Source organism: Anas acuta, chromosome 18 (assembly GCF_963932015.1).
Source record: "Anas acuta chromosome 18, bAnaAcu1.1, whole genome shotgun sequence".
In the NCBI taxonomy this organism is placed as follows: domain Eukaryota; kingdom Metazoa; phylum Chordata; class Aves; order Anseriformes; family Anatidae; genus Anas; species Anas acuta.
The window spans coordinates 7,071,904-7,094,576 of NC_088996.1; the positions used below are offsets into that span (position 1 = coordinate 7,071,904).

Below are 22,673 nucleotides of genomic sequence, written 5' to 3' on the forward strand. Positions count from 1 at the left end.
ATTAGTACCAATTTGGCAACACCAGACCCATGCAGTCAGGAGAACCACCACCAGGCTGGAGCTGTAGGAACCAAGTCTCAGCCTGATCACAAGGTCACCTGCATGGGGTGCAAGAAAAAACAGCACCAGGATTTTCTATTATGGTGCCAATAAATGAGGTCAAGGCAGAACACCGGCAAGGTAGAGCAGAGGCTGTACCCAGATGAACTCTGGCCCATTTGCCAGCCTCCACCCACGGATGCACTGTGTCCTCCTTCCCTTCACCTTTCCTGCTCTATTGCACTTCCCTGCACCTGCCATCTCTAGGGGCAGGGAATTTCTTGAATGCAGAAGCAGGTACATTCACAGCAGCTAACCCTTATGTTCTGATCCTTGTTGGCAGGATTTAGCTCTGGGAAAGGAAAATGACTCCCTTGTGTAAAACAAAAACAATGACAAGCAATACCAACAAAACACAGACTAAACCGGTATACAGGCTGTCTAGCTGCTGTAAACTTGCGAAAGGAGAGGATTTAATTTTATTTTTTTTAAAGTTATCCTCAGAGGGAGCAGATTTTGAGACAGTGCTGACTTGTATACACATTATCATCAGACGTGCACAGAATTAGCTATCTATCTTTTGAGCATACACTTTCCCAATTTGGATGCATAATTAAAGCAATTGCATTTGCAAATTACGCAGATAGAATTTTATGCCTAGCCTGCTTGGAAGGAAAAAAAAAAATCTGGTCTGAGAGTGCTTGCTCCAAGATTTGGTTAATTGCTAATTAGCCCTGATGTCAAACAAACCTACTGCATTAGAGTCACTGTACTGGCTGAATCTTTTATAGAGAAAGCTTAAAAAGATAAAATACCTACCTGTGCATTAAAAACATTGTAAGGGGACCTTTTACAGGAAAAGGCAGCAAAGCTTGGTTCCCCTTCCTAGAGAATTGCTACCTGATCTCAGAAACTACCAGCATCTTCAGCCTCCCAGAACCAAATGAGAGACAATGTTCAACAGCATTGACTTCCAGTTGTCATGGATCACACTGGTTTTGGCTAATATCTCAACGACAGCAAAGTCCAGAACTTCGACTCTCAGTGCCCATGCAGCTGAGTAATTGTTTCAAGCTGGACCAAGCTGCTTAAAACAAAGTAATCACTGCAGGGAGCCAGGTCCTCTTAATCACTGGAGGAAGATGAGGAGGCCACCCGAGGTGATGGTTCACTGGCCTTGCAAGCTCTGCACACAGGCACTGTGACCCATTCTCCCAGCAGCTGCCCATCCCTACTTAGCCTTCTGTTTGCAGCCCGTCTGTCCTTCCCTCCGATACAGAAATTCACTGAGAAACATCAGGTGAAAGGCTTTTCTTAGCTTTTGTGGGTGATCAACATCCCTCTGTTTCATCAATCACCTTTAGTCACCTAATGACCTTGCACTGGCTCAAGTTCGCTGCCTGTCAGAGACACACCATGGATGCTCCCTTGCAGAGTTTATTCTGTTCTCTCTGGCTTCACTCCTCTTGTGGATGAGATCAAATTGAGATTGAAGCTACGTTTGCCTACTACAGATGCAAATACCTGACAGTCACCTGAACCTGCTGTAACGTCTATTCTAATTACAGCAATACATATGATTTGCCTGCCTACTACAAAGCGATCAGCACCTTTTCCTGCTACAGCACTTCAGTGGAAGACCATAGTTTCCTGATCAAATCAAAGAAAACGATCATTGCAGTTCAGCATCAAAGCTTGCTGACTATTCTCAGCAGAGGATCACCTCCTTGCTGCAGACACTGGTAAAAGAGATGAGAGGGAATTCCCAGAGGCTGCCAACATTTGTATCCATGCTAAGATTGTAACAAATTTCCTTGCATTTATTCAGCAGAGAATCCCAACTCAAGCACCACTGAATCTCACTGTTATTGCTAAGCATGGCAAAAGGAACCTGCTCAGTTCAATTGCCTGAATTTAGCGTATCAACATCAGTTCAGTGTCCTGCTCTGTTTTACTGCTAATGCTGCCCAGAGAACTCAAACAACAGTCAGATCAGTGCAAATTCATCAGGGTGATGTTTCTGAAGGCATTCCTCAATGTAATAATCAAGCACAAGAGAAATATCTCCTTGCTATTGATAAAAGTGGAATACTGTAGGATCCCTGTGGAAGTCACATCTCATATGAATGAAGCTTGTGGCTCTTCTGAGGTGGTGAGAAGCTGGACCTCCCAGCACTAAGTGGGAGTCGAGCCCAAGGTCATACAATAGAGTTAGTGGAAGAATCCAGGTTGCTGGAATTCTCTGATCACTAGGCTGCACTGACCTCAGGACCTTCTGTCCAGCAGAGAGCCCTGGCTTCCTCCTCCAAAACAGGAAAATAAAACAGGACCTCTCACATGTCACAAAGAAGATAAAAGGGAAGCTCATGACAATGATTTCCTCCCACGAATGATGACAGACAGTTGTACCTTTGTTCTCTCAACTACCTGTTCTCACACTCCATTATTTTTACAAGGTGTTCCATATTGTTGTTTCTGGTCACATCTGGATGATAAAATGCCAAGAGTTATTTAAACCAGTAGTGATGGAAAAGCAGTAAATGTTGATATTACAAGAGCAAGAGAAACCCTTGAGCAAAATGCTGACAGCTCTCTGGGTAGCAAATGTGACTGCTGGAGAAAGCCCTTGCCTCAGACACAAACAACAAGGTTATTTCTATACACCGTGAGGCACTCTTAGCAAAGAGGCAATGAGAAAACTGCCTGCAAATGAAACGGAGCAGGTCTTGAACTGTTGCAGTCCTGCAGAGGATACAGCACCAGGTATTCTTCCCAGATTGCAACACACCACACTCCTTGGAGGGAACAAGACTGGCAAGGAACAGGCAACTCCCTGAATCTACCCACAGCAGGTGCTGTGTCAGTAGGAGCCAGGTTTCAATTTACCTAGAAAATTAAAAGCCTTTTGGTACCCATAATTACAACTCTAACTGTTCACAGCCCTTAAGAGCGCTAGCTAAACCTCCTGCCACCTCAGGCAAAAACATAAAAAAAAAATATTTCTCAAGTCTCCTTTTGAGCAGAGGATGTTGAAAGAAGGCCCAAGTTCCCTCTAAATGCCATAGCCTTGGCATGGTTTTACACCCAAGTAAGGCAGGGACACACAGAGCATCAGGAACACACTTCACATGCCCAAAAGCTCCCACAACCCATTAAAATACAGATGACTGGATGTACTCAGCACCCGTTAAAATTAGGCCTTTCAGTAAGAAGACATCCTGCTGGTCCCCACCTGCACTCATTGCCCACCATGCCAACAAGCTCTGAAGAGGCAGCACAGCTGACTGCCAGGACTCAAGCAAACACCGCAGTTCTGGGCCTACTCACATAACCCCACAGGCCTTAGGATCATGGTTTTTATCTCAAGCTAGGAGGTGAAGTGAAACCAAGGCACAAGGAAAGACAGAGGATTAAGTCACTACTGCTGCTCTCACCAACCCCTGATAAGAAGCCTATTTTGTTCCTCAGACTGACTTTGGAATACTCAAATCTTTCCAAAGAGAAAGTCTCCCATATGGTCACAATTTGCTGACTTGATTTAGGAATTACATAATATTGGTATTTATGAGCCAAGTATTTAATCATCAGCTGAAGGAACACTAGACCCATTGTCGGCCTGCATGTTATTACAGCTCCAGAAGCCCTGGGCAACCCGCCCCACTTCTCTTCATGCAATTGATCTGGGATTTCTTTAATGAGCATGATATTAAAGCTACGGGCAGATGAGTACAGAAAATAGTATATGGGGAATCAGGGGAGAGGAAACATGTTCCCTTAGTCCTTCATGCCTGCAAATAGTTATTATGCAGAGAGAAATTTCCCTTGCAAAACAGCCAGGCTGACATGACCTGTAACCATTTGCTGCCATCACTGCCCTTCGGTATTAACACACCAAAACAAAAGCAGGCTTAGTGCTACAGCTCTGCTCAAAGGGTGCGTTTGATGCATCGGATGGGAAGGACAGTTTTTGCCCACTTAGGTAGGAATCTGTTTTCTATATTGAAAATGACAAAATTTAGGATGAGTCCTTGCAGCCTAGTATGGGACAGTGTAAAACTTCAGTGGATTACAAAGCCATGTTTTTGTTCAGGACACGTCAATCTAGAATTAATCTCAGATTGCCTACAATTTACAGTGGAACCTGGCTTTTCCTACTAGCAGACGAACTTCTCCAGGTTTCTTGGCTATCTATATTACTGCTGCTGCCCTTCACAAGGGTACGAAAAAAGACAGCCAAGTCAGGTAGCATTTCCCCATGTCCAGTTACATGGCTTGTGTGGGGCACAGTGCTCTCTTTATGGTTTTTATTCAGACTCATGCAGGAAGTTCAGAAAAATGTGGACTTCCACCCACTAGGTATTGGCACCTCTGAGGTTGGTCTGCAGCTATTATTAAACACATACAACGACAAGCAATGCATTTGGCTCTCCAGCTCTGATCCTCCAAGAGACAGAGCACTAAATCAGAAGTTAGCACATGCTTTTTTAAAAGCTTCTGTCAGCTCTAGTTTTATAACCCACTTTACTTACAAATGCAGCTTTTCCAATCAATTTTGCTTTCAAGATTCACATTTATTTCCTTCCCTCAATATGCACTTCTACAAAATGCTAATGTGGGTAAAGACTGCTTTGCCCAAAACACATAGCTCAGCATTAAGTTCATCTGTCACAGATGTTCACATCCTCTGCACCAACCTGGTAGTATTTTCCTTTCCCAAACAGTATGGATACAAAAGGAAATATCCTGATTAGCTTTGACCAAGCAGTGGTTTCTTCTGGGGATTCAAGAAAAGTGCAGGAGAAAACAAATAAATTATCGCTGTCATTGCAGGAGTCTTCCCTGCTCAAGGCCTTGTCTGGACTCTTATTAAATGTCCCAGGCTTCCAGCACCTCCATTAGAAAAGGTAAACCACAGTACAAGGGCACTTACAAGACAAGTCAAACTTACTGTTTCAAATAACTTTGTGTCAAAATGCAGCAGACTTTGAAACCTCAAAACCCCAGCACATGTTCATTTTCCTTCAGTACTGGGAAGGATTCTCCATCTGAAGTGAATCCAGACTTTATTTTCTGAAGCAGCTTTCTTTTAAAATACCTTTATAATATTTCCCATTCACTTATGCATTTTAGATACATACACAATTAAAATGACCATTGAAGTTGACATCATGCTTCTCAAGTTTCAACTGTATGTGATTGGAAACAGCTGAGGAACCATGGTTAAGGATGGAAATTTCTGTGCTAAGTTCCACTTTATTTGGCATAATGATTGGCCCAACTAGTTCACTTGGAAGAAAATGCTCTCTTCTGCTGGTATACGCAGCCAGTATCTAATGGAGTCAGATCAATGTACAAGCTGAACACTCTTCAAAAGAAGTTCTTGCATGCCGGTTACTCAGTTTCAAGATACCCACCTGACCCCCTGGTGGCTTTTTTCCCCCCTCAGGAGATGCATGAAGCTCTTGGAGTATTAAAAACGATACACGACTCATTTTCTCCAAAATGGAAAGGAAAACAACACAAAAGCAGTGAAGAACACCTGTCAGGAGGATATCCAGCTCCTGGAAGTGCTCCCTGGAGTAAGAACTTTCACCCCAGTGAGGGCTTTAATATGTTGAGGAGGTAGGGGATGGATAAGGACACAATCAGATAACCACTCATTTGCACAACCATCCATCTCTTGAGAAGAAGCATTTCTTACTCAGCATAATATTAGAACAAATACTGAAGTAAGAGATTTTCAAACCTTTTTAAAAATTAAATATTTATTATATCTCTGAACTAAGGCCAGGATGAGAGCTCAGGAATCCTGGAGTTTCAGCCAAGACAGTGAATCAAGGACAGAGGAAGCACTAAAATGGATGTCCCATTGGAAGCTGAAGGAAAGCCCAAGGTCAGCGATGGGAGTCATCTTAATGGTTGGCAGGGTACATGCCCTGGTTCAGTGGTGCAGCTAGTACAAAACAAAAAGAGGAAGAGATAGAGCTATGAAATCTGTAGCTTTTCCTGCAACAAACCTTTCCAGATTAGCAGCAGGAAGAACAAAACTACAAGCATCAGACAAGGCCACTAGAACTGAAGTCCAGGGTTATTCTGCAGCAGCCTTTTAATCTTAAAACACTCAACTCGAAACTTATTTTGAGATTAAGTCTCCCTTTGAGCATTCAGCTCAGCAGGATATAGCACAAGGCAACCTTCCACCAACAGCTTATGTTCCAGCCTCTTCCATGAAGTAAGAACCTATTGCAAAGTTATCCTCCCCTCACAGCCAATAGACCTGTGTATCCATCACTTGTAGCAAAGGCTGCAGAGTTCTTAGCCTGCATCTGCAATTTTATTTCTTCTCTCGAAGTGACAGGATTTGCAGTCTGGCAGCATACTCCAAGCAAACCACAGAGAAAAATCATAAAAACGAAAGGAAATCTTCCTCTGGAGGGTAAAGATGCTGGCACCAGCAAAGTTGGGATTAGGGTGACCTGATTATTGTTACGCAGTGTTTAAAATGCCTCACAGAAAATGACAAAGAGTTAGCCTGTCCCTGAAAACCAACAAGGCCAGGGAAAGCAAAGCAGGTGCTAACCCTTCATCAGGAAAACAAAGGACATGGGTTTAATTAGCTAATATATTTTGCTCACCATCACAATATGACATCAACTTCAAGTTACTGCAAAGCTACAGCTAAACATTTCTGCTGGAAGCAGTAGTGTTTTTGCTTTTCCCAAGGTATGCAATGAACTCTGTCTCAGAGATTCACAGTGCGTCTGCTGCAGAGCCAGAAACAAAACTTAGGTCCACCTGACTTCCAGTCCTGTCCTTTAAACATGAAATGCAAACCAGGGATAGTGGGACCTACAGTATGCACTAGGGCACCTCCCAGGGTAGTGCCAGTGTTGAAGCAATGGGGCAAACACACTCCCTTCCCCTAGAATTCTCCTGTCCCATGCTGGCAGGCCCAATCTGGACCACATTAAATAAATCTACATCAGCTTTTACAACATACTTGGTTCAAGAGAACTAGGCTGCTTTGTGGAGTTGCACTGGCAGCGAGATCCATTGGGCTGCAAAACAGATTTTGCTTTAGTCTCCATATAAGCTGTGATTTACTTTTCTAGTAAGTCTGCTTTATTAAACACTGGGTTTTATAGAAGTTTTCCTTTTCCAGAGCAAGGCTAAGAGTTATGTACTTTATTTTCACAAGAACAAAACACAAGCTACCACTGCAGCCTGAATCACCTCCACTTTGCCCCTCTGTGAATCAACAGTATTGCTCTGTGAAGTTTATGGCCTGTACTATCTCTTGGAAATAATCACATCACAGAGTTACAATGGCTTCTGAAGTCACTAACAGCATCTCTCCGCGTTGGACTCTCTAGCAAGTATCCAAGCACTTGCAGAATAAGCAGCACCTCATTCTATCACACATTCAGGAAACGCAGCAAAGATCACGGGTTTTGAAAGGCTGAAAAAAGGAAGGACCCTCCCAACTCAATTTTTATCAAAATGAACACACCTTATAGAAAAAACAGAGAGGATTATTGTATCCCAGGAACTGACCAGGGAAGAGCATTTGAGTTCCCTTGAGGACCATTGGTTAAACCCTACTTTCTGCTGTGGGGATAACCACTTTGACTTTGAAGCTTTGTAAGACAGTGTTGCAGGTAGCTTATCAGCTCTTTTCATCACCAAGCTTGGGAAGAAACCATGAGGGCTGCTTGTGAACCACCCCAGTAGGAACGCCGCTACTTTCACACATCTGCTTTGACAACTGCACCTAAAAACATCTCAGATACTCAGCCCCCTTCGTCCCCTCAAAGCCCCTCTGGTGGCCAGAGTTTCATTGGTGCCATTTTGCCTCTTGCTCAAATTTTTAGTACCTTCGATGTGGTTGAGAGGCCATGAGGGATCTGCTGATCAGCAGTGCTTGATCATGTGAGGGTATCTGTTCACGGATGTTGATGAAGAACTAAAAAGCAGACATACAGAGCCAGCCTTGTAAAGACTCTGTGGATCTAGAAAAGGGTCAAGCTTTCCTGGTCCCCAGATCCAGCACCATCATTTCTGAGAGCATATTGATTCTTTCTAAACTACCAAAACAGACAAATTAAACTCAGCAAAAAGCAGAGATGGATGATGATCATCAAGCACAAAGCACGTGCTTAATACTGCCCCACATAACTGCTTGTTCCAAGATTGACACCTGTAAAGTGAATCAGAGGTGTTTCACCAACTTCAGAGTTCCAATTGTGTGCCAACTGTGGTGTTTCTTTTCATCAGGAAGTTCACATGGAAGGTTTGGGAGCAGGAAACTAGCAAGGGAAAAAGGTGCCCTAAAAATTTTGGATGTTGGAAATCAATAGCAACTGGAGGAAGAGAGAGAAAGATGCCACTTGTAAGTAATTTAAGTGTTCTGGCATTTGCATTAGCTATCGATTAGCAAGGGCGAAAAATGCAGATAAGGAGGATAGAAGGGCTGATGATAGAAAATCAATGACTTCTTTACAGGAGTCATTCAACAGCAATGAAGGCAATTCGCCATTCTGCAGAAATCACTTCAGGCAGGTGCAGACCGCTACCAACTCCCATTTCCCAAAGGAGGAGGAGGCCGTCCATGCCTTTCACCTCCCACCTGTCTCATTAGCTTGCTCTGCTCTCAAGCTCAGTAAAGCAAGGAGAGAGAAAAAGCCCTGTTCTCTTCCTGAGCCTGCTGCCAATGCTCTGGCTGGCCTTGGGCCATCATTTCTGTAAAGTAAGTCAGAAGATACCTCTTCCCGCTACCTAAGTGTTGTGCTGTTTGATTAGTTAATGCTTACATGGTTCTTTGAACATACCAAACCATAGAACAAGCAGCTGTTACTATAAATACACTGCTGATCACAGAGTACTATTGACCACTCTGTTTATTAAGGTAGAACTGAAAGAAACCTCACACTCACTGTGAGGTACTTAATAGTTCTTCATTTATTTTACATGCAGAGGGCTAATAATACTGCTCAATTAGGTCCAGCAGATCTATTTTATATCATTGTATCCGTGTAATTTCATCTTCACACTGACCACTGCTAGACTGAGGCTGTAACCTGGATCCTTGACAGCTGTGCCCTGTTACAATGCTTTTCTGATTATATGCCTTGTCTCACATTTAGAATACGCTTTTTTTTCTAAATCTAGAGGACGATGCATGAGTGAATATGACAAAGCACAGAATCACAGAATGTTAGGGATTGGAAGGGACCTTGAAAGATCATCTAGTCCAATCCCCCAAAATGAGGGATCAAATCCCCATGTTGACTGCAGGTACACGGTTACAAATTATTACAAATTAAACAGATTATATGTTGCATCAAGAACCAACTTTCCAGCAAAACCTGAAGAACGTCACTGTCATTCTCTGCTCATAACCTTTGACACCCAGGTTTCTCTTCCTGCTGCAATAAGTCTGCTGGGACTCAGATGGGGAATGACAGAGCAAGAACAGGACAAAGTGCCTGGAACAGCTACTGCCTAAGAGACCTGTTTTGCAATAAATAAATAAATAAAAGATTTTTAGGCCATCTTGGGTATCTAATAGCACACGTCTACATCTGTGCTGGCTGGCCAAACTGCCTTGATGAAAAACAGAGAGATCCCTTCACTAACTGACACATCAGTAGAGATAAAGAGGTATCCAGATCACGACTCATGCAGTCTGAGACATCTTACCTGGGTTATAACAAACATGACCCAGAAACACTATCTCCATGCTGCTGTAGATGTCTCCAGCAGTGCAATATGACTCTACCCAGCAAGTCAACAAACATTCATCTATATGCTTTTTCTGGAAGTGGTGAAATCCTTCAATACAACAGGAGACCCCCAGACTGACAGACCTCTGCTTGTGAACAGATGGCTCCTTATTAAAGCTACCAACTGATATCAAGAGGAAAAGCCTCTAAACTATCAGCAACCACTGCTTAATGCTCTTCTTACAACAATTCCCACAGGTTCTTCCCATGCAACCATGTCTCCCTGGAAAAAATCATCAGCAACTTGACTCTTTGCTTAAGAGTTCAGCCACCACTGAATGCTTCAGCAAGCCCATGCAGTGTGATGTAGGGAGACAGCAAACAGTGATGTTGAGGGAGGAAGGGAGGATGTCCCTCTCTAGACAGCATTTTAAGCAGAGCTAAGGACTGACAGGCCCTGCCAGTCGGAGCACTCACCAGGTTGACGAAGTCCTGGTAGCAGATCCTTCCCTCTGAGTTGCTGTCTGCCAGGGCCAGGAGGACCTCTAGCTTGTGGGGGTCCAGCTCTGAGCCGTGTCTCTGGAGAAGGGAACGAAACTTCTCGGTGCTGATGTAGCCAGTGTTGTCAGGATCAAACTGGAACAGGAGGGGAAAGTGCCAGAATTAGCCATTCCATGTTATCTACAACTCTGGCCTCCTACGCTTTCATTGTCTGATGCATACCTGCAGGGATCCAGGGGGCTGCTCTAGATTTTGGTGACCTCCAGCTTCTTTTCACAGGGAACTACAAACCCTGCTTTTTTTTCCCCCCACCTGCAGAGATGGATGAATCCAGGCATCATCATCCCACCTCCATCCAAGCTTCAGCTAAGTCAGCTCCCTTCACCTTCTCTAACGATACCATCTGTATCCTTCCCTTCACCTTCTGTAATTATATTCTCCATATCATCGTTTCTCCTGGCTATTTTTTATATCCCTCTCTATCTGACTATCAAGCAGATTGGAGACACAGTCTGTGAGACAAAGCATACTGAAACCAGTTTTACACCTGTATTTCCCAATACAATTGCAACACAGGAATGTCATCCCTCCTTGAGCCCCTTCTGCTCAGTTCTCCTGATAGTCAGCCTTCCAAATCACCTCTATAGGTGCCTTCAAAGTGCAAGTGCTTTCACTGCTGAAAAGCTCTTTAGAGGTGGATTGGAAAACGTCTTTGGAGATAGCATTAAGTGAAACTGAAAATGGCAAAGCAGCCACATGCCTATTTCAGAATGTAAATCCAACTCAATAGAAGGAAAGTCCCAGGTGAGATTTGGAGGGAAATGACCAAAACTGTTGCTGTTTTCCATCGCTCTGAACGGTTCATCTCCTAAAAATGTCACTGAACAAAAGGAGACAGCTTCACGTGGTTGTTCAAACTTCCAACTGCTTCAGCCTCTGACTGACACTGAGCTCCCCAGGGCACTCTGCTGGCAGCCCTCACACGCAGGCGGGCACACCCCCAGCCCCAACAAAGCCAGCGCTGGCACCACGCCAAGCATGTTTCTTTTGTGCTTTGAAAGCCAGCGGACACAGGCAGCCAGACCATCCTGCGCTAGCTGGGGCACAGCCCCATCTCTGCCAGAATTCTGTTGCTGGGAGATTTGCCTTTGATTTCCCAAACTTGGCTCTAAGCTCCCTGGTGCTCACTGGCCTCCTTTTGTAGATAATGATATCAAGTTGTTGGCTGGAGTGAATGGCTGTCAGGGGGCAGGGTGGTCAGGGAGTCTTTTCATGGAAACATTTGGGACATAAAAGGCCTTGGCAGAGCCAAAAAGGTCCTGACAATCCTCTCACTCTTTCCTAACAGAAAAAAAGCTTCAATCAGACGCAGCAGAGTAAAGGCTGCCTTGGCAAGGGAGCGGGTGAGAAGAGGGATGTGGCAGAGGATGCCGCCTGCCAACAGGGCTGGCACTGCTCAGCTGTAAGCAGAGCTGCTACAACACAGAGCGGCTTCAGGCATGGCAGCTTGTTTAGAGGATGCATTGCCGCGTGCGAGGACCTGGCTCCAGCTCCTTCTGGCCTGAGTTGAGTACATTTCTCCCACTGCTCCTGGGGACTCTGTTATCACTGGCTGCTTTGCTGAGGAAGAGCTGCCTAACCTGAGCAGGGGAGATCGCTGTCCCATGCTGGAGCAGGGCTGGCGTACTATTTTGTCAAAGCAGCAGCTTCTTCATGTAGAAGCTGCTGGGAAAAGTGGATTACACAGAACAACACAAACCAAGACAGAGCTGGGTGCTCACCCCCACCACCTGCCAAAGGTTGCTCTGTCCTTGTGAGGTGGCCTGGATGTACCCTTCCTGACAGCTGGCACCTCGAGCCAAAGGTGGATTTCATCAGCTGTTTACTGTTAAACAAGGGCTTAATATTAATCCCTGAACAAGTTCAGCTCCCCCTACTCCAGTCACCCTGCTCTAATGCTTTAACAAACTGAATCCTAAAACCAACCCAAAAGATAGGGGTTCTCCAAAAGGCTCAGCTCTGGTGCTTTTGGGCTCTTGCTGGGATGCCCAAGAAATCTGAATTTTGCAGTGCCCAGTCCCAGAGCACAGATACCCAGGAAATAAAGTATTACTAGCATAATACCTGAGGCGACCTTTCTCAAGGGGAATTTGCAGAAGCAGAGAGATGAGTCATTCAATGAATGGATCTAACACCTGCAATCCCACAGACACTGCTGTGTTCATCCTCATTTCCTGAAAACATTTGACCCAACCAACACCTTACTTAACTGTACCACTTCAAGTATGTCTGGACATTTAAGATGTCAGAATTTATCTTATCTAGAGCAAAACCATTTGCTCCTTGAAGGCTTGAATGCCTCCCAGTTTGAGGGCCAGGGTCAGCAACTGAAGCACAGGAATCTCCCCCCATGCTGTGTGCCCACTGTTTGACTTTGTAGAAAGACCAACCACCACAGCAGTGGGCAACGTCGATGATCCTTCAAAGGCCAGAAGAGATACAAGAGCCAAAGCCTGCAGGCTCCCCAAGTACAAAAACGCTACTCAGATCACGAACCACTTTTCCCAGACTTTGTTCTGTTTTAAAGCATTCCAAAAAGAAACATTTTGTAACCAAGAACAGGGATTACACAAGCACTGCAGAACTTCAAACCAGCCCATGAGGACACAATAATGACTCCAGACTCCCTAGCACTGGAGCAGGTAGGATCCTGCTACTCAGGCCGGTACTGTCCGCATCTGTTGCTGGATGCTGGCTTTCCAGACAGACAGCTGAAGCCTGTTCAGCACCCACAAACAAGACAGCTCTGAGGATGCTTCTTTTACACCACTAGGCACGAGCATTCCCCCTCCAGGGCACTGTCTTCCTGCTTTTCCCACCAAAGCAGCATTAGAAGGTAGCTGGTATTTTCAGTACCGTCAGTGTATTCGGCAGCCCATTTTCCTCTGCCACGTTACCATGTATAATTTTCTTTTAGGCACTATGACATTGATTCCAGTTAGAAATAAGTTTGAATTGGAACTGTGGGTCTGAACAGCATGAAAGAGCAATAGGTGAACAATAAACAACTGGCATCTGAACCAAAAATGCCTGCCTCAGAACAGGACTAGAACGCAGTTTCCACGAGCTAGAGCAGAATGTTTTACTGTAAACCCCAGCTGTAAGGGAATTCTCTTATTTATACTTAAACTTATTCAAACAAAATAAAGGAACATTAAACTCATCTGTCACCATGACACCACAGCACCCCAAATCCACCCAACACTTCAATCTGCCTCAATCCCTGCGCCAGTCCTGCAGAAGAAGAGCCTCCATGCACCACAAAAGCAGCCTGTGATGGCACACACAAGACACTTGGGTCCATCAATTATAAAAGCAACTGACCTTCACTAGACGCCTCATGTATTTATCCATGACGATCTCGGTAAGGACTGGCTGTCCCACGAGCCCAGGCAAGCACCTCTGTGTCACAGAGAGGCCAGAGCTGACGGGCAGCCAGCAGCAAGCCCCGGGTCCTGCCCCAGAGGAAGCGCTCCCTGGGTTAAATCAGCGTGGAGGCTTCCTTCAGCTTGGTTACTTCGTCCTCTGCCCCTCTCCTTGGGCAGACAAGTGCAACCCAACCAGCGCAGGGATGAGGACGGCTGATTGCCCCCCTGTCCCCAAACAATGGGAAACTAACGGTGATTTCATGCAAGGTTTCCTCTGCATCTCAGTGACAATCACCCTTAACTCCCTTGATCCTCAACCAGGCTCTTAAGCAAAAATGTAAATATGTTAATGACTGCAGCAGCCATCTGACTCAAGATCTTAATTCCCTGGCCCAAAACAAGCTTTTTTCGCCCTTCGTCCCCCTTTCTGTTCTATTTCTTCCTTATTTAAGGGCAAATACCCCATAAAGCAAAGACACCACATCAAAACTTCAAGAAAAAATTAAGGAGAGAGGGCTAAAAACTCTGATGGAAATTGGAAATGGGATTGAGAAAAGAAAATGAAAACTCAAATTGTTTCTCCTCTTTAATTAAAGAGGCATCAGCCACGGCTGAGTGAACAAGTAGGGTGGAGGCTGATGCTACAGACAGACAATGGGTATCTTGGGAAAAGGCAGACACTTCACATAGCGCAGCCAGCTGCTCCTCTCCCCCCATGGCAAACAGCCCTCGGGGGCACAAGAGCAGCTGGAGACTCAACAGCTGAACTGGGCACAATACGAGGACCTTTGGCTGGCTTTGGGATTGCGGATCTGCCCCAGGAACAGAGAATTTGCTGCCACCCATGGTTTCCCACATTGTCTTGGCACGAAGCGAATATATCACTCAAACCATAAGTTGTCTTCACGATGGGCAAGGCTCCAAGCAAATTTATCCAATTTGGTTGTTGGCTCTGGGTTGGATCATTCCCTTCCAGCCTGAGTCGTTCCATGGTTCAGCGGTGCCTTCGGCTCCTGGGGAGACTAGCCTGGCAGTCAGGCCTCCTGGCACTGACCCCAGCTCTGCTCTGGGCTAGGAGGTAGGTTCTGAAAATGAATTGCCCTGAGTTTTAGCTTCTCTTCCTGATATACGGAAGTGACAACTGCTGCTTTATCTCCCACCACAGAAGAGCTGCCAATAGAAGGCCTGCTCCTTGGTCATATTTAGCCCCTTTCCATGGCTGGCACTGGAAAGGGAGAGTCAATTGCTTGAAAAATCTTTTTGTCTCCAAGGGTTTCAGAAACAACTCTCAGCGTTGCTGGCTTTGAACCCAGACTGTTAGATGGCCCAGACTCTGCAATCTAGGGATGTCAGCATGTATTAAATGCTCCCAGACTACCTCCAGCCTCAAGGGCCATGCTGCAGTTAAATCAGAGTGTCCAAGTCAATATGTGGAACTGACAGACTCCAAGTCCAAGCTGTGAAAAAGTATCTACAACAGGCACTGGAAATGTCCTATTAGATGTCTTACCAGACAGAGCTTATTCTCTGTCTTTTCACAGCCTCTGTGGTCATGCTGGGAGCCTTTTTTTTTTTTTTTTTTTTTTTAACATGGCAGAAGGATACGTAGCATATGCTGCTTTGATGAGGATTAAAGGAACAACAAGGAAGAAGGTTAAAGTTGGTCTCGTAATACATACAAGGGCAAAAAGCAAGGGTCGTTCTAATAGGATTTTCATCACTGCCTGGTGGCGGTGACCTTCCCAACAACCTGATGATCCTGAGCTCTCTTCCGAAAGTGGGAAGTGCACACACAAGGAGGAACCCTTATCCAGAAGAGTGGCAGGTCAGTGAATACCCCTCCACCTCAAAATCCAGCTTCTCACCACTTAGAGTCACCTAATCTGAGTCCCATGAGCATGTTGGCAAAACATTAGTGCTGCCTCCCTGTTAATAATGAATTTACCCAACACCGCCCAGGCAATATATAGTGATTAAAGGCTGTCCAGCTGTATTTTTAACACATGCTAGATTGCTTTGACCTGAGGTGAACTTGAGGGCTGGAAACATCACCCATCTCTCAGGATCTAGATTGCATTTAAGCACAGAGCAAATACCCTAACTCACCAGACAGGGCCCTGAGACAGCACCTGCTCCACAGGAAAACCAGTGCAAGAGAGCACAATATTACCCAGCTCAGCATTTGCTTGGGATGAGAGACGTTTGCAGAGCAGATGGCCCATCACCTAGATTTGGGTAGCTGTTTCACCGCACACAGCACATGGCAAAGTGGAGATGGCGGGAGCTGGTCTAAGATTCCCTTTTCCTTGAAGACCAGAATAGCCTGCAGGACTCAAGTCCATCAGCCAGCTGGCCCATCTGTAGAGGCATTTCTGCTCTAATTTATTTCTTTTACTGTCTCAAGCACAGAGACAAGTATGGGTCCTAGCGTACTACCATCTGCTGTTACCTTCTGCAAAAGCAATTTTATCTAGGCAGACAATGGAAGCACTCATTTGATATGAACAGGAGAATAAAATGATTCAGGAATGCAATGCTGCTCAGTTGTTTGGCAGATGGAAAAGAAGGCTTTGGGACCAGGTTTGATTCTTGGTATTGCAAAGATTTATGGAGTGAAAATCTCTTGAGAGAGAGATTCTTTTCTCAGTCCAGAAGCCTCTCACAGTGCCCTGACTTCCCCACCTACAAGGCAGGAGCGATGGACCTGTGCCTGCATGACCCAGCACAGTGAGTGCTGTGGAGTACTTACAGAGCATGACTGTAAGGTAAGACACCACCAAAGGGCTATTAGCAAGCCACAAGGCCAAGCAGCACAGGGAGAACATGAACATAACTGGTCTTCTGCCAAGGTTTCCCATACAGAAACTAATCAGCCTTTCCAAAACCAAAGTCAATGACAGCTTGGTCAGGGACTCATCAGCTAGACCTCACTGAACTCCTGCCCTTGCCTCCTTGGCTCTGTAGAAGTTTAGATCCCAGATCAAGCCCCCATAGACATAAAACAGGCCAAGCAAAACCTGCGTTCAGAGATCCCAGGAAATTCTGACCCACAGTTTGCTGGGAAGTCTTTCATTCTCAGCCAGGTAGCCAAATCCATGTTTCTGCCTCCAAGCGCATTTTTAAATACACCTCTCTCCCCTCTCCTTCCTCCATTTGTGGGCTTCTTGCTGCAAGTCCTTCCTAAGACACTAAGAGAGAGCCAAGATGCACTCACAGGACCTGTTGAATCAGCTTTCAGTCTTCTGCTGATTCGATGACCCACCACTCTGAGCAATCCCACTGCCACTCTCCAGATCAGCCTCCTGGCAGAACGCTCGCAGGAATCAGCCTCCAGTCTCAGCTGGGAAATTACACAGTGTTCAAGCCACCCGGAACTAAATTATTCAAAATGTGCCACTGTGCTGGCTTTGAAGCCAAAGCCACACCCCAGAAAGAAGCCAGGGTAAATAGAAGCTCCATTATCAGCAACACTGATGAGGAAGGAGATGCAGCACTGAAAGTGAGGGAGATAATTACATGATTAATGAGACAGCATGGATGGCAGGAGATGCCCTCCATTTTGCCACAAGGCTTAATGCAGAAAGACATGTTTATAGACTGAGCCTTCTCCACTACTGCTTCTTCCTCTTCTATTATTTATGTCAATGCATTAAGACTAATGGAAGAAGCTGAGGCACTCTAGAATTATTATTATTTTTATTTTGTTTTTAAGTGGAAACATGATTTTTAATTTTGTTCCAGCACTAGCCACAAGGCACATTTTGCTGGATAGACATCCTCAGCTGTAGCAACAGGCCAGACAAGCAGGGCAGGTTATGGCCCAGTCTTGCAAGTCCTAAATCTTAAATCACCAGCCCAGCTCTGGTGCTGACTCACTGGGCAACCTCAGGCCAAACCTGCATACAGCCAGGTCTCTTTGCGTGCTGGTCACAGTCTGGCATTCTGTTCACTGGAAAGGGGGTGGCAGGAGAAAAAGAGAGACCTTAACACTGGTAGGGATTTGTACGTGTTACTAAAATACCAAGTAGCAGCAATGTATGAAAACTCGAGTGCACTGAAAGCCAGAACTGACTCTGCAACTTCCTGAACTTGTGCCACATTTGAGATGGAAGCTCATCTTGTCCATGAAAATATCACTTAGTGACTGCCATGACCAAATCCAACCTAACAGTTAAAACATTTTCTTAAATCCTTTCACCAAATCTTTTCAGATCTGCTTGTCAGCACTGGCCCAAACATTTTCATACGTGCAAATGCCCAATCTCTTCTCCCTTTTAAATTCCTCTAGCTTTTAGGGCTCAAATTCCAGCCTGATTAAAATAAAACCCACATTTCATTTGGTTGATGTAAAGTATTAAATATCAAAAGTTGAAAGCAGCAATACATGTAGTGTCCTGACACTTGATATACTCATTTGTTACCACCACATAATTATTGTTTATGTCTTTCTAGCAGTGTTTTATTGGAGAATCTCAAAATCCTATATAAATATTTTTTAAATCTCACAGGACTTCTACTTTGTGATGGGACATAGTGGGAAACCCCCTCCATTTAGAGCTGAAATGCAATACATTCTGGGCAGGATGCTGCATTTATTTGGACTATGTAGCTTAGCATAAAGCATAGCATGCACACTCAACCTCACAGTCTGGAGACAGGCAGGCTCCAATCACCGGTTCTACAAGGAAATTTAAGAAGAAAAAAAGGTATAATGGCTGTTCAGCTGGGGCTGTATTTCAGGCCAAGCTCTTGCAGTCAGATCCCTGCTTACTCCCAGGTTACCTAAACATACACAAGCATTTCCTTAAAATGCACTGCAATCGACAACGCCTCCTGTCACAGCAGAGTCCCCGCTGGTAGAGATGAGGCAGAGAAGTCTTCTCATTCCAACCAGGGTTTGGTCCAACATTAGCCTGAGAAGTGCACAAAATTCAGGAGTAGTTGCAGTGTTTCTGTTCCGTATCTGGGCAGAAGCCCAACGACTTATCTCTGCCATACAATGACGATGTACTTTCTGTCCCAGCAGTAACCCTCGAGAACGTTACACAGCAGTTGCTAAAGTTAGATAGTTTTGAATCAGCAGGTCTAGATAACTTGCATCCAGCAGATTTAAAAAGACAGTAATGATACCGACTTTCTGCAAGTCCGGGAACACTGGAGGAACATCAGGATCTGCTATTTACCTGTCTTCCACCTTTGAATCAACAATGAAACCCTTCCAATCATGCTCTAAAACTGCTGCCCACGCACAGTGACAGACACCCCCACCACTCCCAAAACTGCAAGGCTGTGACAAGAATTTAATAGAATGAGCAGGTCTGTCGGCCTGAGAGCAACCCAGAGCAAACAAACAGATGACTGACATGCAGTAACACACAATTGAAGGAGAAACGGTCTAATACTGGTTAGAATGGCTACAGAAATTAGACTACATTGAACTGGTGTCACCTAGATGAGAACACAAGCTTGGTGCAAGGTCCCTTGTATAAACAATTTCTGCAAGGTATCTGACAGCACCAGACAACGCTGTGTTTGAGGACGGAACTGTGACACAAATTCAGGCTGTCACACATTCAACATGCTAAAGTCCAGCTATTTGATAGGTCTTAAAATAAAACTGGAGAGCTACCGTCACACTGAGATGCTGCTAATGGGGTCCCATGACAATTTTTTCTCATCCCAACAGAATTACCATTAGTGACTTAGGAGAAATAATAAGACAACTCTGCATAATGCTCACAGATGAGTTAAAATAGCAAGTTACTAAGCATGAGCTGGGTCTTTTTGGTAAAGTTAGATGCTTGCAAACAATACATATTCCTGTAAAAACAAACAGAAAACCACATGGCCAGGAGCCAAGAATGCCAGACAGCTTACAGAACAGGGAGTGCCATCTTCAGAAGCAGCCACTGGCAGGGGGAAAGCCTTGTCTGCTGTTACACTGAGTGCTCTCAAGGTATCGCTGCCTTCAAAAAAAAAAAAAAAAAAAAAAAAAAAAAAAAAAAAAAGGAATGTGACCTGTAGGCTTGTAAATGAGGTGACATTACCTCTGCATTTGGCACTGTGTCACTAGTACAGTCTGCCTGGCTCCACTGATAGGCTCAGTTCATAAGCTTATGAAAGGGAAGTTTAAGCAATGACTTGATCACTGTCCAAAAGAACCCACAAAGGAAACAGAAATTTGGCAGTAGGGGATTCCCCACTACAACAAAGGTATAATCATGTCTAGGGGCTAAACGTTGAAGCTGGACAGCCTTAGAGTAAAAGGAGTTGGTTGTTTTTACCGTTAACAGGTGAAATGGCTCACTAACTTCACCGGAATTTTTACCATTGAATTGCAAACCTTCCTAGGAGATGAGGTGTAGCTGAGCTCTTCTGGCCTTCATTACAAGAGACCAGACAATCCTAACAGTTCACTTCTGACCTGACTGCAAGACATTAACCAGGTTCAGAAAAACCTGAACCAAACAGATGGGTCTTAAGCCCCAGCTAACAGCTGCTTTAACACTTAGAACATGAATGACCCAGCCACAGTAGAATTCAGAGCAAGCTTCTGGTTAGACTGATCACCACTGAGCAAGACTCCTACTAAACAGACTGGCAAGCACATGAAACTTGTACGGATTTTACATCTGGTTTTGCTCAGTCACAAAGACGCTCCTCTGCTTTCCGAGCTGAACTGGAGTGGATGCAAGTGTTAGCCTTGTGAAGAGGAGATAGAGGTATTGCAGAATTCCCCGCGATGCCTTGCATGTACCTGGTATGATTCTGCTGCAACAGAGCACAAGTACACCAGACAGGCTGGTTCTAAATGGAGCTCAGAGCTGGAAGCATTCAATGGTACAAGTTAGAGTAATAGTTAACATTTGAGAGCAAGCAATCCTGGCTTACATCTTTCCAGGGTAATCACAAGGGTTACAACTGCAGTAAGAAAACAGGTTTCTGAAAACTTCAGTGGCTCACATTTTTTCTTAGGAGTTACATCCAAATAAGCCCTGGATGGCATCCAGGCTATATGTTCCTTGCATGGAGGGCTGTGAGGGACAGCCCTGCAGTGTCTGTACCTTTCCAGCACATATATATTTGCTATGTCAATATAATATTTGCTATGTCAAATATACTTTGGCTTAAGGGTAAGAGAAATCTGTCTGAGTGCCAAAGCTGCACAACCATTGATCAGAAAAATCAAGCTACATTTTTGGCCTCTTATATGCCCTTATGAAATGAGAGGGACAAACACAAGGCAAGGCAGAGCATTTCCAGAGTTCTTTGCCTCAGTTTGTCACGTAGACACAAAACTTAGCAGAAGTTTTAAAATGAATCATGATATAATAACAACTGTGGAACAGGGTTGTAACTAACTTCACAGAAAGAAGTGCAGTCTGTGCAGGTTCCCAGCCCCAGCCTCACAGCCTGAGCAGAGCATTTCTTCCTGCAGGCACCAAAACGCAGGGCTGGCCTGGGGTGAGCTGTACCCTGCAGGTGTAACATCACTGCAGGGCCCAAACACGGTGAGCAGGGAATCCCTTTTACACAACTTGCCTGCCTGGCAATAAACTGTACCACAGCACGGCTTGAAATCCATCTTTTAAACAGTTTCCAGGGGGAAGGCTCCTTCCCACAGCACTCTCAAGTCCCCACAGAGCCTGGCCCTACCTGAGCCGTATCAGGAACTTTTTATTGTCTGGGGAGATGACAGCAGATATTCCCTTCGCAGCCTCCCACACAACAAAGTGCTTGTCCTGTCAAACCCTCCCTCCTTCAGACAGCCGCACTCTTTGCCTGCCTCCACCTCATTTCTGCCTCTGTTACTGAACTACACAGACTTTGCAGTGTACAGGGCTCACAGCCACTTTGAAGAGCATTTGCTTCCTCTGACAAGCCTGTGCACTCTTCCCAAGCTCTCATACTCCCCTTTTCACTTGAACAGTCTGGCTCGAATGCCCTTTAACCATTCAAAGCTTAAGTCCCCATGGGCATCCACAGGCGAGCAGACCTCCCACTTAGTTTTCCAGCCACATGGCAGCAGAGACGTGCTCCTCCAGTAGGCTCAGGTGAGAGCTGCACACTGCCAGCACAGGTGCGAGCTGTAGGGGACCAGGTACACAGCAGGTTCAGGGATCTTTAGCAGAAGCCCATGATCTACATTTGTTGTGCCCGCATCAGGAGCACGGAGCTGTGGCTGCACTGAATCTTAGAAACAACAAGCCCTGCCCAGCGCATGTCACAGGCTCTATTTCCTGGACAACACTTCAGTCACACATTCAAGTGCCGAGATGGCTTTCCACAACTCATATGGTCCCAGTGTCAAACTGGGTGATATAAGCGATCAGAAATGCAGGTGATCAGAAGAAGGAAGCAGAGAAGGCACAGGCAACAGCCATAATTAGAGCACTAGCATAATTAAGAGAACGGGAGTCACATTCCTCAGGAATAAGAAATTCAAAGCACACCCCCCCCCCCCCATAGAATCACCTGAACTGAAACAACTGAAAACAAAGAGGAAAACAAGGCAGGAGGGAGAGACAGGAAGACCGGACTGAAAAGGAAGTCTAGGAAGTGGCAACACTTCTCTTAGTCACGCATCGTTCTTGTGTCTCTGGGAAGCAGGAAGAGAGTGGAGAAAAAAGTTTTCTCACCTGTGAGTATAATTAGAGAGACAAATCCTCCTCAAACAATCCCACTGGCTTCACTGGGGATTAATTAGCCCACCAAGGGGGATCAACTTCTAGCAGAGCATCCTCATGGAGCATGCTGCAGACTGCTGCACATCGGACGGTCAGAGAAGGGAGTGCAAAGACACAAAAGGAGAACTGCAGAAGGGGCAGGAGGAGAGGGCAGCCCAGACTGGCTGAGAGGAAGCCCGGATGAATGGAGAAAGGCAAGCAGGGATGTGAATGAGCAAAAAGGTGATGAATGGTAGGGAGGGCATGGAAGTTTTACACAGGGCAGAGAGCAAAGACGCTCAAAGACACTGAATAGG

The 22,673-nt window shown here is 45.2% G+C and overlaps 1 protein-coding gene across 8 annotated transcripts in view; it reads right to left on the reverse strand.

Moving 5' to 3' along the window:
• Positions 1 to 22,673, reverse strand: part of RHBDL3 (rhomboid like 3) — a 64,978-nt gene that overhangs the window by 16,535 nt on the left and 25,770 nt on the right. For 6 of the 8 annotated variants that reach the window (XM_068655075.1, XM_068655070.1, XM_068655071.1 and 3 more), the window contains one exon: positions 10,239 to 10,397. The exons of 1 other annotated variant lie outside the window; for it this stretch is intronic. In XM_068655075.1, the coding sequence (XP_068511176.1) occupies positions 10,239 to 10,397 (159 nt within the window). Of the gene's footprint in view, positions 1 to 10,238; positions 10,398 to 10,484; positions 10,599 to 22,673 lie in introns of those variants that run through there. One more of the 8 variants, XM_068655077.1, reaches the window with a different exon arrangement.